Source organism: Cheilinus undulatus, linkage group 24 (assembly GCF_018320785.1).
Source record: "Cheilinus undulatus linkage group 24, ASM1832078v1, whole genome shotgun sequence".
NCBI classification, from domain to species: Eukaryota; Metazoa; Chordata; class Actinopteri; order Labriformes; family Labridae; genus Cheilinus; species Cheilinus undulatus.
The window spans coordinates 17965313-17981638 of NC_054888.1; the positions used below are offsets into that span (position 1 = coordinate 17965313).

The 16326-nt window shown below is 34.1% G+C and overlaps 2 protein-coding genes across 3 annotated transcripts; both read left to right on the top strand.

Moving 5' to 3' along the window:
* On the top strand, nt 1–6360 carry LOC121506202. Of its 2 annotated transcripts, none has more exons than XM_041781887.1 (11): nt 1–208; nt 1262–1414; nt 2342–2467; nt 2572–2732; nt 2892–3000; nt 3168–3275; nt 3558–3581; nt 3957–3971; nt 4391–4420; nt 4769–4796; nt 4941–6360. In XM_041781887.1, the coding sequence occupies exons 1-10, from the start codon at nt 142–144 to the stop codon at nt 4771–4773; spliced, it is 798 nt and encodes a 265-aa protein (XP_041637821.1). In that variant the 5' UTR covers nt 1–141; the 3' UTR covers nt 4774–4796; nt 4941–6360. The 2 variants fall into 2 exon arrangements, with proteins under 2 accessions (XP_041637821.1, XP_041637822.1); XM_041781888.1 differs by lacking the exon at nt 1–208 and adding an exon at nt 963–1185.
* A 1529-nt stretch (nt 6361–7889) lies between these two features.
* LOC121506203 (SLAM family member 9-like) lies at nt 7890–15576 on the top strand. The gene is made up of 11 exons (XM_041781889.1): nt 7890–8097; nt 8484–8633; nt 11178–11303; nt 12641–12801; nt 12961–13072; nt 13226–13324; nt 13610–13633; nt 14008–14022; nt 14463–14492; nt 15241–15268; nt 15414–15576. Exons 1-10 carry the CDS (start codon nt 8022–8024, stop codon nt 15243–15245), a joined length of 798 nt encoding a protein of 265 aa, XP_041637823.1. The 5' UTR covers nt 7890–8021; the 3' UTR covers nt 15246–15268; nt 15414–15576.
* Nucleotides 15577–16326: the final 750 nt, after the last annotated feature.

The following is a 16326-nucleotide window of genomic DNA, read 5'->3' on the forward strand; positions in this document are numbered from 1 at the left end:
CCCATCACTGCCGTGTCGAACAACCGTCGAATTTCACGTCTCGTATACTTGTTTAAGAAGTTTCTGCTAGCTGTAATTAGTTAAAATACTCAGAAAAGAGTGGTCCACGTAGCTTTTGTGTCGGTGTATCCCGTGAAAAAGATGTGGCGCGCACTCAAACCGTTGGGATTATTTTTCCTGTTCTTTTTTTCTGTGTCACCCAACGACGGTAAGTGCTGAAATGCTACTAAATATTACAATTGTTTAGGAGATATAAAAATCCGTTCTCTGGGTTAATAATACAACATGTGTTGCTTTGGAGATTTAAAAAATCCATTTTGTGGCTGATATGAAGTGTGTAGAGTCAAATGTAAACCATTCCTTAACTTTTAGGTGCGTCAACATTCAGGAGATGTGCCATGATGTTTGCGGCCTGTCAGTTTAATCCAAGTTTCGTTTACTTACTTTATTTCTCGATTACTGAAAAGTTAAGACGTGGGAAATGTATTTTAAGGAACTGAAGCTGTGAGGAAAGGCTGACTATTACTGTTCTGTAACATAGACTTATGATTGTGTTTTGAAATCTCTCATCTTAGTTATATATGTGTTTATTTAAATTCATTTTTTTGTGTGAAGAAAAATGATTTAAAAGTGACTACAACTGTCGAAAATGTAGAGCAGTCAATTCAGTCTGCCTGCTTTAACAGTATGTTTTTTTCTCAGCAGTAATAAATGGTTCTCCAAACACAAATGAGGAAGGAAGTACTAAAAAGGTTTTATTGTGATGGCCAAATCATTAAAAAGCCAACATGTATTGGGAGTGGCCGAAACCTGATCAGTGAGTCCTGTAAAGACTCACCTGGCTTCTCTCGTCTCTGATTCATGTGACTGCCCTTATTGGCTGTAGTCTACATAGAGCTGTGACCACACCACAAATGTTTGTGAGCCCTGAAGAAGACCAGTTTGGTCGAAACATGTTGGCTTTCTAATGATTTGGCCATTACAATAAAGGCTTTTTAGTATTTCCTTCCTCATTTGCACTTTTTTGTGTTTGGAGTGCCTGGTTTTCTCCCCTTTTTTTGACAGTTTTTTCTCCCTGTTTTCCAAGAGCACCCAATTTTGGTTTACTATTTAGCACCTTAGTCATACCAAGCAGCCAGTCAACCCCCCTCCTCTGCAGTAAAAAATGGTTCATGGCATTAAAATGTAATATTGATAAGAGAAAATACTTAAAATAGTTAAATAGTATGACTGAAAAATGACATTGTTTTTTCATTTACAGCTGACCTGGTTTACAGAGCTGAAGGTGAAGATGTGATCCTCAGACCACCCCCCATGACTGGTGCTATCCAACACATAGAGTGGAAACACAATAATAATAATACTGCTGCAGAGTGGAGTGGGAATGAGGTTCACTGCCTTGGCCAGTTTGAAGGTAAATTCACTTACAAATGCATCAGGGACAATATTCAAAATAACAATCTAAAAAAGATGCATTGTACCAGGTTTACAAGCTTATTTCCATCAGTCATTCCTGGGTAAATGAGTAGCAACAATAAAACACAGATCAGATCAGTCATCTACAACAAATTTAAAACATGCAGAGGAAAAAATATGTTTTTTAGAAAAAAAAAACTCCCTACAGCTAATAAAACAACTCTAAAGGATGGAAGACAGGTGTGAGAAATGAAGATTATTCAGGATGAAAAACAGCGACATTACAACAGGAAAATAAAGAGATGAATTATTCAGATGTTGATTTTAAAGGAGCAGACAAACTACTAGAGGTCTAACTCCCAACAGTGTCTTTAATGTTGTTTTATTTTCCTCTGTTTAACTTCTTTTAATTAGATTTAAAGCCAGCATGTTAATCTGTGGGCTACATGTGTATAATATGTTAAATTTAATAAAAATTAAAGTTACAAAAAAAAAGAACAAGAAGCAGATTGTGCAAAGGCTGAGCCATACTTATGGATACTACAATCTCTGCTCGTCAATTTTCACATTACCACAGAAAACACCCCAAAACTTCAAGTAAAGGGTTTGCTCAAGTGTATTTTTGATCACTCTTAAATATAATTCAATATATTTAAAATACCTTTAAAGAGCATTTAACCCCTGGTTTGCTCTGATTCAATAAATTTGATCAATCCAATGAATGTTAGGCTTTATTTGTGTTTTCAGAGTGTTTCCTGTGTGTTTGAGGGTTAGAAATCTTTAAATTTACCAAATTTACTGGTTACAGCAGTTGTCTACTAATGAGAAAAGCAGCTGAAACATAAAAACAGGGCTTTACCACTTCTTTTTTGTTCCATTTTGAATTTTCTCTCCTGTCTGGCGTCACCGTGTCTCATGATTTTAGGTCGTTGTGAGGTGAACACTGAAACTGGAGCGCTGACCGTCAAAGGACTGAAACTGACCGACAGCGGAAACTACACACCAGAGATTAACGGCGAAGACTTCAGCAAGATTGAACTCTCTGCTATCTGTGAGTGGAGAATTTTAAATGAAGTTTAACCTCCAGGTGTTTTTGAAATTTTCTTTTTATCTCAGGTCCACTTTCTACTTATGTTTTGCTCTTTCTTCTGTCAGCTCGTGTAGCTAAACCCTCTGTTAACATGTCCTGCAACATTGAGATGACCAACTGTAACCTGACCTGTGAAGGCAACACTGCAGATGCTGAACCAATCACTTATAAGTGGTTTGTAGATGATGTGGAGGGACCTTCAGGCCAGAAGTTCCTTCTAACAGAGGTAAGAAAAACCCAAGACGTCACTGTCAGCCTGAGCTGATGAGTTTGAACACTTCAGTTCATGATTAATGATCTTTCTTCACCATACTGTGTCATCCTCAGTGCTGGTGAGCTTTTATTCTTAATTTGTTTAAGTGATTTTCTTTCTCTGAATGTTTAGTTTTTTACAGAGCACAGTTATAGATGTTTGATGATGAACCCAGTCAGCAATGAAACCAGTGAAAGCATCACAAACCCCGTCTTTATATGTGGGAAACCCTTCATTGAGCGTGAGTAGTTCCACTGAGCAACATCCTCGCTGTAAACACAGATTAGATATCTTAATACCTTTTTAAATACAACATTTTATATGTGCAATACTACAATATCAAACAAAATCATTAACCAACATCATCCAAATACAATTGACTTTTTGTTTTATCCATTTGTTTTATAGAAGAACGGAACTGGCCGGTATCCATCCTTGTACCAGTAGCAGTAGTAGGATTGATTTTTCTGCTAATAGTCATTCTGTTTGCTGTTTTTATCTACAAACACATCAGGGGTAAGAAGCCAGAATTCATTGTGTAGATTAAAATATTCAGTAATAATGAGTTCTTTCAGTAGTTTTGCTCTAACAAATTTATAAGCGATAATATTTGATTTTAAACAAAAAGTCAAAATAACCTACAGATCAGTTCTGTGGTTTAAGTCTGATGAAGGAGTACCTTATGTTCTTTCCACTGTCACTATCAAATATAAAACAATGTTAAAGCATGGTCAGTGACTGATAATGATCACATCATTAATGACTGATTTACAACATGCTTTTCTTTCTCATATACAGAAAGAAGGCAAGGAGCACAATACGGTAAGATACAAAATGTTCTCTTAAATGTTTGATAAAAAAGTATGTTGAAACATAGTTCAATATAAAGATTATTCACTTTTTAACATGCATTAAATAATTTTTTCTATTTCAGCAGAAACTGTAGCATCACTTTGTTGTTTCCTCAATAGTTTTGCTCTATAAGATTTATGAAAACAAATATTTAATTTTACACAGAAAATTATCCTTAATTAAATACAATCAGTAATGTGATAAGAGTCCTATGAAGATGTTTGAGTTTGTTCTGCTGTCAGGATCCATCTTTGGTGACACTCTGCTTAAGCACGATTAATGTTTAATGATGATCACATTATGAATGACTGATTTATAACATGCTTTTCTCTGTCCAATACACAGGTACTCTGGAAAAGGGTAAGAAACTAAATGTGCTCTTAATCATGAGAAAAAACACCATTGTGGTTTATGTACATTTCAGAATTTAGATATTTTTAAATGTATGTATTTAGCACAACTAATATAGTATCTATAAAAAAAAACAATAATTCAGTTTGATCAGCTGATTTCTTTTTTATTTCAGCAGAAATTATGGAACTGCTTTGTTGTTTTTAATAGTTTTTCTCTACCAGATTTACTAGTCTAAATAAGTAATATTAAACTACAAAGAAATCTTGATTAAATACAATCAGTGATTTGATAAAAGTCATATGAAAATGTCTGAGTTTGCTCCACTGTCACATTTATGGAGGTGACACTCTGCTTAAGCATGATTAATGTTTAATGATGATCACATTATAAATGACTGATTTACAACATGCTTTTCTCTGTCTTAGATACAGAATGGGAGAAAGAAATAGAAAAGGGTAAGAAACTAAATTTTCTCTTAAATGTTTGATAAGACAAATAAAAAGATAAACATAGTTCTCAAATGTGGATTATTCATTTTTAACATGCAAAACATGCCTGTATATATATATTTTTTTTAAATTTTAGCAGAAATTGTAACATCACTTTGTTGAGCTATCTTATTCTTGACTTTAAAAACATACTTAGTATATAGGCTATGTGGAAAGAAATATATGGGTATAATGAACATCTGTACACTTTTCAAGTTCATGTTTCAGGTGATGGTGTTTGACTACAGTAGTTAAAAACAGCAGGATTTTTATTGTTTTGTAATTCCTCTTTTTTTATCTTGGAACTTTAATCAGTGTGAAATGGAAGAACCAGACTGTAAAGGTAATGAGATGCTATTTAACATTTTCTAAAATATGATGATCTATGATAGAAAATGTATGATTTAAAACAGAAAATCATTAACCAGTTGTGCAACAACTTCTCAGTTATTTTGAAATGTATATATCCTCTTTCTTTTTCTAACAGTTGTTCCAGAGATCAGCGAGACATTTCCTATGATCCAAAATCTCAGCAAAGGAGCAGGTGTATAAAATATTATTAAACCATATTCTCCCTGAAGAAACACAAGATTTTTGTTCCCTACAAAGAGAATCAGCGCTCAGTAAAGAAACCCCCAATCCATTACTATTCAAGTCAACTGTGCAGACAGATGGGTAGCAAGAAACCAGGACTTCACCAAGGTTGTCAAGTGGGAACCCTCCTTCGTCTGTTTTGTTCAGTTTATCCAACGAGGCCTCCAGAGAGCTGAACAGTGGAAACATGTTTAAAACAGTGACAGAGGAAATGCACTATTTAGTTCTGATGTCAATTAACCACTTTATAACCACTGTGGCTCGTTTTGTCAACTTTTGAAAGTTTTCTGATGACAGTTTGAGTGAATAAATTTTCTCTTTACTTCAGGTCTCTTTTATCACTAGTGCAATTTATTTTCTCAACAGCAATTAGCCCTTAGGTTTGCTCCTGTTCTTCTTGCACTATTATTACTCATTTGCACATTCACACATTGCACTTTTTGCATTACCTGGTAGTAATTTTCCATTTTTGGTATGAGCTCTAGACTAAAACCTGGTAATTTTCTGTATGTGTGTGGTGTTTCTTATATTGTGCTGTTTTTTAATTTGTCTGATGTTTAGACTTTCTGCTGATGTTGTCATTGTATACCTTGTCTTCTTTGTGCCCCTGCTGCAACACTAATTTCTCTTCACGGGACAATAAAGACATTCTGATTCTGATGCTGCCATTTCTAGTAATATCATCTTTTTTTTCTTTTTTTTTTGCACTAAAGCCAGACATTTAAGTCACTTTTAAAACCCAGTGCTTATCAGATTTTTAAAATCTAACTGCAGCAAAAAAAATAAAAAAAAAAAAAATATATATATATAGCAATTTTCTGAATAATTACACTTAACATTTCTTTGTGTTTTCTGAACTTTCTTGCAGGTTTTTAATGCAATGATTTTTTTATATGTGATACTGGAAACATTTTAACCTGCTTATCTGCTTAAGAGCAGACGCACAGAGCTTCAAATGATGATTAAAAAAAATATTTCTTAGAAAGAGACATTTATTGTGTTGTATTAAATCCTTAACAGCTGGATGTTTTTTATGTACGATTAAAGATGTGACTGTTAACTAAAAGGGACCCATATATGTTTGAAAACTTTGTGTGGGTGTTTATGGAGAAGATGTATTAAAGAAATCAAAAGAGAAAATCTGTCTTATTTTTGCAGTTATTTTATTGCTATTTTGTTTTTGAAATGTTAAGACTTATAGTTTGAGGACTTTGTTTTGCAGAGATGTAAAAGCTCAGATGTATGTCTGCTTCTGACAGAGTACTTGGGACAACATTTAGTTTGAAATAAAAACAGACTTGATGCTGAAAATATATTTGAGATTTTTCTCTTTACTTTAAAGTTAGATTAATACATTCATATTCCCCAAAGGACTGGTATTATTTTGTGACTTCATCTTCTAGCTCAACCACACAGGAGACTTTTTTATTTACTGTTTATATTTTTATATTCTTGTTTTTTTGATTGTAATACCTCTAAAATGCTTTAAGGAATTTTCTTCAAACTTCGCATAAAGATCCACTCTATTTCAAGGACTAAGTCATTCGATTTAAGGGGTTATAGGCCTTTTTTACAACCCTGGCTTGCTTTTTTTTTTTAAACACATTCCAGTATTCTGCTTCACGTTATGCCAAAAAATCCATTCTGACTGAAGGATAAACAGCTTGGATTTTAGAGGTTGTACATTAAAAGGTGTACGTCTAATCCTCTGCTGTAGTTCCTCTTGTTGCCTCTGGGGGGCCTCGTACAGCTGCTGTGTTTAATCATAAAATGAACTCTACTGGAGGATGAATGTTTCTGATGTTTTATCATTAAATTATCTCAGTGTGTTTATAATGAACTTAAGTGCAAATAACAGATGAAGAAGAGGATTATTAAATATTTTAACATCAATAGAATATCTATGAATGATGTGTCATTGTTCCTGGAAGTCTGTAATGGGATTATGTGATGAATTGTTGTTTTCAAAGTTTTTATAGACATATTTGTTTATTTTTAACCAGCTTTTATTTTCAATTACAATGCTGTTTTTTTTATAACATATTCATAAGTCAGTATTCTGTACATGCATTAATTTGTAGGATTTTTACTTGTTTGTAAAATTGAAAAAAATGTATTTAAAAAGAATTACGAAAGAGAAAATGTGTTTAATTTTTTGCAGTTATTTAATTGTTATTGTGTTTTTGAAATGTTAAAAATTTTATAGTTTGAGGACTTTCATTTGCTGAGATTTAAAATCTGCTACGGCCCTGCTGCCCGCTCCGCCCCTTTTCTTGCCTCTTCCTTCTCGTCTTGTCCTGACATGACTTTAGTGATGGGAATTTAAGTTCTTTTAAGTGAGTGGGTCATTTGGCTCAGCAAGAAGAGTCAGTCCTTTACTTCCAATTGGCTCTACATTTGGGTCCCCGATTGGCTTGATTTGACCTTCCAAAATTAACAATGTCATGCAATGTCATATGATATGACATTGTTTGACATATTATTTATATCAATCCTAGTACTGTGCTTTTTAATTCATAAATAATTTGGCAATTTGTTTTTGACATAGATTTGTACCCAAAAATACAATGAGGGTCAGATGAAATTAGCTTCCTAGCTGAGCTGTATGACGCACCTTAAATACATCAATGTTACATCATTATGTTTGTGTCCCTTAAACATGTGCGGAGAAGAATGTCCCTGCTAATCAATCACATAACACACACACAAACAATACTATATAAAAAACACGTTATAGCAAATAGTAAGAATAATAATAAACGGTTCTCAAACAGGATCTGTATTTTAAGGTTCATATAAATGAGTCGGCTCTTTGAACCGGCTCGTTCGCAAACGACCCATCACTGCCGTGTCAAACAACCGTTGAATTTCACGTCTCCTGTACTTTTTAAAGAAGTTTCTGCTACCTGTAATTAGTAAAATTAATCAGAAAAGAGTGGTCCACGTAGCTTTTGTGTCGGTGTATCCCGTGAAAATGATGTGGCGTGCGCTCAAACCGTTGGGATTGTTTTACGTCTTCCTGTTGTTTCTTTCTGTGTCACCCAACGACGGTAAGTGCTGAAATGCTACTAAATATTACAATTGTTAAGGAGATCTAAAAATCCGTCTTCTGGGTTGATAATACTAAATGTGTTGTCACAGAGATTAAAAAAACCGTTTTCTGGTTGATATGAAGTGTGTAGAGTCAAATGTAAAACATTACTTCAATGTTAGGTGCGTTAACATTCAGGAGATGCGCCATGATGTTTGAGGCCTGTCAGTTTTTGTTGTTATGAATTCTGCTAACGTTTAAAACTTTTTCGCTTTGTCTGAACTGGTCTTCATTTACCATAAGTGGTAAAGCTTAATCTAAGTTTCGATGTATTTTACTCCACTACTTTAAAATGCAATAACATAGTATGATTGAGAAATGACTTCTGCTGTTTTTCCTTTACAGCTGAAATAGTGTACAAAGCTACAGGTGAAGATGTTGTCCTCAGTTTACCCCTGGTGGAGTCTCCTATCCAGAGGGTACAGTGGAAACACAATGGTGATATTGCTGCAGAGATGGATGGAAATGAAGGTCACTGCCTTCTCCGGTTTAAAGGTAATTTTTTTTTAAAAAATTGAACAATCAGGGTATTATACAAAATGTAGAACATTGTATACAGTAAACAAGAAAAACATAATTATATGTAACTTTCCAACACCGGAATTAAAGAATTATCACACCTCCTAGGTACAATTTTCTAAGTTGTAGTACAAAACTGTAGCTTGAAATTTTGGAGTAAGGAGCAAGGAGAGAATGAGAGATAAAAAATAAAATTGGTAAATAAATGAAATACCAACAACAAAACTAAAAGAAAACAAAAATACAAGGGGTCAGGATAAATCAAAGTTTTCTATAGCAGTGTATAGTTTATTTGCCTGGGGGTTATCAACTTGCTTTAGGCACTGTTTAAACAAAAATAAGTCATTTTTTAAACCAGGCCAGGAAGGGGGGGATTTGGCATAGCGACATTTGTGTATGAAATATTTTGTAAAGATTATCAGATTATTGACTATGAATTCAGATTTCTTTTCCTTCAAGATTACACCAACTTGAATATTTCTATATGACCAGAAGTCCATGTTCATGGAATCAGATGAAATTAAGTTATAGAGAGATTTCCATAAATTTTGAATAGTTTCACATTCAAAGAACAGGTGTTCTGTTGTTTCTACATTCGTTTGGCAGATATAGCAATGTTCTACAGCTAATTTAAATCTTTTATTAATGAAATCATTAGAGGGGTAAATATTATTTATGGTTTTGAAGTGTACTTCTTTGCATTTGGGAGGGATTGAGAATTTTAAATATTTTGTTCGAATAGATGCTCTTTTAGATTTATCATACTCTATATGGGTGAAGTACTTCTGACTATGTTTGGATAAAAAATGTTAACTAAGTACTGTCTTAAAAATTTATTATTACATTTTTCACTAACAAGGTCCCTGTTATCAATTTTAACTTCGTGTAGAACTGGAGTATGTACGTTTGGCATGTTGTTTCTGATTGATTGAATCAGGGCTTCTGGAATATTCTGTGTAACTTTTCTGTAGAGTTCAGCAGAGCAATTAATGTTATATTTAACCATGAATTCATCCAATTCAAGTATGTTCCCATTACTATCCATTAAATGTGTCACAGACCAAGTTTAGAGGTAAATTCACCAACAAATATAGTAAAATCTGTTTATTTATACTGGAAAACGTAACTAACAGTCAAGCACCTTGATCCAAGTCAAAGCTCTTATGTTAGCAGAGATGCATATTAAAGATACTTACAGGTATTTTGATTATACTGACACCGTTTTGTTTGAAGTAAATGAGCAGTGACTTTATTATGGCCTTTAATATACTTTTAGCAGTGTCTGAGTATTTAAATAACTTTTAAAAAAAATGACCAAGTTAAAGATTCTGTTTTGATGTTCAGCTTTTACATGTTTTCAGTGTAAATAAGATGTTTTATCAGGTGTAAATTTTTCATGCCAGCATCAGATGATGCCAGAGGTATTATGTTTTTGGGTTGTGAATTTGTCCTTGCCATTATTGTGACTGTAATACTACTAGAATACTTTGAGAGTACTCTAACTTAAGCATGAAGTGATTAGATTTGAAAGCCAATGTCATTGAGCCTCATGCTCACACTTCTGTTTATTTCATTTTGTGAAATTTATTTGCATCAGGGACAATATTCAAAATAACATGAATCTAAAAAAGATGCATTGTACCAGGTTTACAAGCTTATTTCCATCAGTCATTCCTGGGTAAATGAGTAGCAACAATAAGACACAAATCAGATCAGTCATCTACAGCAAACATTTTTTTTAGATTAAAACAACCTCCCTACAGCTAATAAAACAACTCTAAAGGATGGAAGACAGGTGTGAGAAATGGAGATTATTCAGGATGAAAAACAGCGACATTACAACAGGAAAATAAAGAGATGAATTATTCAGATGTTGATTCTAAAGGAACAGACAAACTACTAGAGGTCTAACTCCCAACAGTGTCTTTAATGTTGTTTTATTTTCCTCTATTTAACTTCTTTTAGATTTAAAGCCAGCATGTTAATCTGTGGGCTACATGTGTGTAATATGTTAAAATTAATAAAAATTAAAGTTACCCAAAAAAGAAAAAAGAAGAAGCAGATTGTGCAAAGGCTGAGCCATACTTATGGATACTACAATCTCTGCTCATCAATTTTCACATTACCACAGAAAAAAACACCCAAAACTTCAAGTAAAGGGTTTGCATAAGTGTTTTTATGATCACTCTTAAATATAATTCTATATTTAAAATAAATTCAAAGAGCATTTAATGCCTGGTTTGCTATGATTTAATAAAATTGATAAATCCAATGAATGAGAGGCTTTAGTTGTGTTTTCAGAGTGTTTCCTGTGTGTTTGAGGGTCAGAAATCTTAAAATTTTCCAAAGACCATAACTACAACCAGTGATCGTTAAAGATGTATGCTTGTGAAGGTCTATGGTTACAGTAGTTGTCTTCTGATGAGTAATGCAGTCAAACATAAAAATCAGGGCTTTACCACTTCTTTTTTCTACCATTTTGAATTTTCTCTCCTGTCTGGCGTCACCGTGTCATTTTAGGTCGTTGTGAGGTGAACACTGATACTGGAGCGCTGACCATCAAAGGACTGACAGTTGGCGACAGCGGCATCTACACACCAGAGATTAACGGCGAAGACTTCAGCAAGATTGAACTCTCTGTTATCTGTGAGTGGAGAATTTTAAATGAAGTTTAACCTTCAGATAATTATTTTCTTTAAAGTGAAAGTGAACCCCCAGTTCAACGCTGACCCCACCCACTTCAGGATTTAAAAATGCACAGAAAGTGGGCAGTTTGGTACTGAGAGGAAGGAGGGGAAATTGACTTTTTTTTTGTTTGTTTGTTTGTTTTTAAGGATGGGTTTCCCAGATGAAGCGGGAGTAACAAAACATTGCAAAGCAGATGGATAAGCCCGTTTCCGTGTTTCTCACTGGCGAACAAATCCATTTGGCTTGCCAGGTTAGGAGTGACAGTGATGTCCCCTTGCCAGAAACTGACACAGAGTCCCGCAGCACTGCTGCCTCACAGCGATCTTTAGAGGTGGAGGATTTTTACCCTCCAGAGTCCCCTGAAGCCAGTGTTAATATTGGCAGCTATTTTTAATTTTAGTTTTAGTATTACTCTTTAAACGAAATGCATTTTAGTCTTAGTCCCATTTTAGTCTTCTCTACCCTTTTAAGTTCTAGTCAACGAAAACTCAAAACATTTTAGTCTACTTTTAGTCTTTACTGTAAGTCCAAGCATTTATTTTCTTGGCTAAATTTGATACCAAACCGTGGTAGCATGTTCTCTGCACCCTGCCAAAGCTTGGGTCCCTACAGCTAAGAAGAGCTACAGCTGCACTGCATTTTGACAGATTTGCCCACAGTGGAGAAATATCACAGATTTTGAATGTCCGGCAACAACTAAATTTCATTTTAGTCTAGTTTTAGTCATTTTAACAAAAACTAAACATAGTTTTTGTCAGTTTTAGTCATCACAGATCTATTTTTGTTAGTTTTAGTCTAATTTTTGACATGGAAAAGGCTGTCAACAAATAGTTTTAGTCGACGAATTAATACTGCCTGAAGCAGGCTGTGGAGTGGTAGTGGACCATGGTGGTCCTGAGCACTACCTGTTTGCACTGTTTACTCCAACACCAGCGTTACTAAAGCCGGAGCTCTCAGAGCCGAAGCAGGGCAGGTACAGGAGAGGATGGGAGTGGTCTCTGAATAAGAAAGTCAGTTAGAGGCGGTAACCTTCTACCTTTTATCTAGAGTTTGTGACGCATATGCCTCACCTTTTCAGAACTGGTTTTTCAAGGCAGTCCGTTTGAGCTAATTAAAAGACGCCAAACGCAGATTTTTATTAGTTTGGCGTAAATGTCAGAAATAACACCAACATTGACATTTTATAATAGTTCAGTCAGATACCTCCGTGTTCAGGTGAAAAAAGTTCACTACTTCTTTATTTCTTTTTACTTCAAGTCCACTCTCTACTTATGTTTTGCTCTTTCTTCTATCAGCTCGTGTAGCTAAACCCTCTGTCATCAAATCCTGCAGCCCTGAGATGACCTACTGTAACCTGACCTGTGAAGGCAACACTGCAGATGCTGAACCAGTCACTTATACGTGGTTAGTAGATGATGTGGAGGGACCTTCAGGCCAGAAGTTCCTTCTAACAGAGGTAAGAAAAACCCAAGACGTCACTGTCAGCCTGAGCTGATGAGTTTGAACACTTCAGTTTATGATTAATGATCTTTCTTCACCATACTGTGTCATCCTCAGTGTTGTGAGCTTTTTTTTCTTAATTTGTTTTCGTGATTTTCTTTCTCTGAATGTTTAGTTTTTTACAGAGCACAGTTATAGATGTTTGATGATGAACCCAGTCAGCAATGAAACCAGTGAAAGCGTCACAAACCCCGTCCTCATTATATGCAAGTTCCCCTTCATTGAGCGTGAGTAGTTCCACTGAGCAACATCCTCGCTGTTAACACAGATTAGATATCTTAATACCTTTTAAAAACAACATTTCATATGTATGATACTACAATATCAAACAAAAGCATTAACCAACATCATTCAAATACATTTGACTTTTTGTTTTATAGGAGGACGGGACTGGCTGATACCCATCCTTGTACCAGTAGGAATTGTTTTGGTAGTAGTCATCGTGGTTGCTGCATTTTTCATCAACAAACACATCAGGGGTAAGAAGCCAGAAGTCATTGTGTTGATGAAAATAATTTAGTAATAATGGGTTCTTTCAGTAGTTTTGCTCTAAAAAATTTATTAGTGATAATATTTGATTTGAAACAAAAAGTCAAAATAACCTACAGATCAGTTCTGAGGTTTAAGTCTGATGAAGGAGTACCTTATGTTCTTTCCACTGTCACTATCAAATATAAAACAATGCTAAAGCATGGTCAGTGACTGATAATGATCACATCATTAATGATGGATTCACTACATTCTTTTCTTTCTCTTATATACAGGAAAAAAGCAAAGACCACAATACAGTAAGATACAAAATGTTCTCTTAAATGTTTGATAAAAAAAAGTATATTGAAACATAGTTCAATATAAAGATTATTCACTTTTTTAACATGCATTAAATCATTTTTTTTAATTTCAGCAGAAATTGTAGCGTCACTTTGTTGTTTTTCAATAGTTTTGCTCTACCAGATTTATGAATCCAAATATTTAATTTTACACAAAAATATCCTTAATTAAATAGAATCAGTAATGTAATATGAGTCTTATGAAGGTGTTTGAGTTTGCTCCACTGTCACATTTATGGAGGTGACACTCTGCTTAAGCATGATTAATGTTTAATGATGATCACATTATGAATGACTGATTTATAAGTTGCTTTTCTCTGTCCAATACACAGGTACACTGGAAAAGGGTAAGAAACTCAATGTGATCTTAAGGATGTGAAAAGACAACATATTGAGAAATAAAACTTTTCATAAAATTTCAGTTATTTTTTAACATGTATTTACACAACCAATATAGTATCTATAAACAGACAGTACTTTAGTTTGATCAGTTGATTTCTTTTTTATTTCAGCAGAAATTATAGAGCTGATTTGTTGTTTTTAATAGTTTTTCTCTACCAGATTTACTAGTGGAACAATAATAATAATAAAATAAGATAATTAATATTAAACAGAAAAAAATCTTAATTAAATACAATCAGTGATTTTATAGAAGTTATATGAAGATGTTTGAGTTTGTTCTGCTGTCAGGATCCATCTTTGGTGACACTCTGCTTAAGCATGATTAATGTTTAATGATGATCACATTATAAATGACTGATTTACAACATGCTGTTCTCTGTCTTAGATACAGAATGGGAGAAAGAAAACGAAAAGGGTAAGAAACTGAACGTTCTCTTAAATGTTTGATAAGACTAATAAAAAAAATGAACACAGTGCTTAACAAATTTATTAGACCACCCTAACCAAAGTAAGCTTTATGCCACAGCTGCCCTATATTAACAGCATTGGTAAATACCAAAATCATTTTTTGTTTCTGCAATGGTTAATACACCAATATGTAGAAGCTCTTTAACCCAAATGATATTTTTAATGCTAAAATGTAATTATTATTGTTATCCATAAATTTTCAAATTTACTGATTTACAAAAAAACTGAAAAAATAGTAAAGCACATTAATATTTCTTGATTAATATGTCAAAATATAGTTATTTACTTGCATTCCTGAACAGAAAAATGAGTTTTAGTGGTTGAATGTTATGCTTGATTCATTTCTGACTTCTCAGAGAAGCCCAGTGAGCCGGCTCAAATTTGGATATAAAAAGGTGAATTCAGTTTGAAATTCCTCATTCCTGTTCAAAATGGTAAAACGTGAGCTCACTGAAAATGAAAGAGTCCGCATTAAAGCACTTCATGATGCTGGATGGTCTCTGAGACAAATATGACAGGTGGTCTAATAAATTTGTTAAGCACTGTATATAGAAAAAAAATACATGGGTTTAATGAACATCTGTACGCTTTTCAAGTTTGTGTTTTTGGTGATGGTGTTTGACTACAATAGTTATAAACTGGATTTTTATTGTTTTGTAATTCTTCTTTTTTTTTTATCTTGGAACTTTAATCAGTGTGAAATGGAAGAACCAGACTGTAAAGGTAATGAGATGCTATTTAACATTTTCTAAAACATGATGATCTATGGTAGAAAATGTCTGATTTAAAACAGAAAATCTTTAAACAGTTGTGCAACAACTTTTGAGTTATTTTGAAATGTATGCATCCTCTTCCTTTTTTCTAACAGTTGTTCCAGGACATTTCCTATGACCCAAAATCTCAGCAAAGGCGCAGGTGTGTAAAACATGATTAAACCAAATTTTGCTTGAAGAAACACAAGATTTTGTGCCCTACAAAGAGGACCAGCACTCAGTGAGGAAATCCCTAATCCATTACTATTCAAGTCTACGTGCAGACAGATGGGTAACAAGAAACCAGGATTTCACCAAGGTTGTCAATTGAGAACCCTCCTTCGTCTGTTTTGTTAAGTTTAGCCAACGTCACCTCCAGAGGGCTGAACTGTGAAAACATGTTTAAAACAGTGACAGAGGAAATGCACTATTTATTTCTGATGTCATTTAACTACTTCATAGCCACTTTGGCTCGTTTTGTCAGCTTTTGAAAGCTTTCTGATGAAAGTTTGAGTGAATACATTTTCTTTTTTTGCTGTCAAAGAAATAGAAGTCAAATAGAACACTTTAGCTGTCTTGCATTTGCTTCTCTCAGGGTCCCATTTTAATTATGTGTAAAGATGTTTCTGACCATTACCCACAACCGCAACAGGTGTGTCAAACCCCCCCCTCACCTGGTAGAGATTCTGACAATCCATGTTAAATATTCAGAATAACAGACGGTGCGTTTAAGTAAGGGCATGGTAATATTAATTCACTGAAGCACCACCATGATAAAGTTTCCTCCCTCCTTAAAACTGCAACACTAATCTATATTGAACTTTGACTGTGCTGTTACAAACCTAACATTAGACGCTGAATGCTATAAGACCAATTTGCACTGAAAGGGTTGTTTTTCCCCAAAAAACACTGCATAATGGCTCAGAATTTCAGCGGGCTGGTGTATATTGGTGGTTATTGCCATACAACTTAAGGGGACTATTAAAGCTGTGAGTGAACATCGTCTCCTCTTCAGCATTGTGGTGGAGT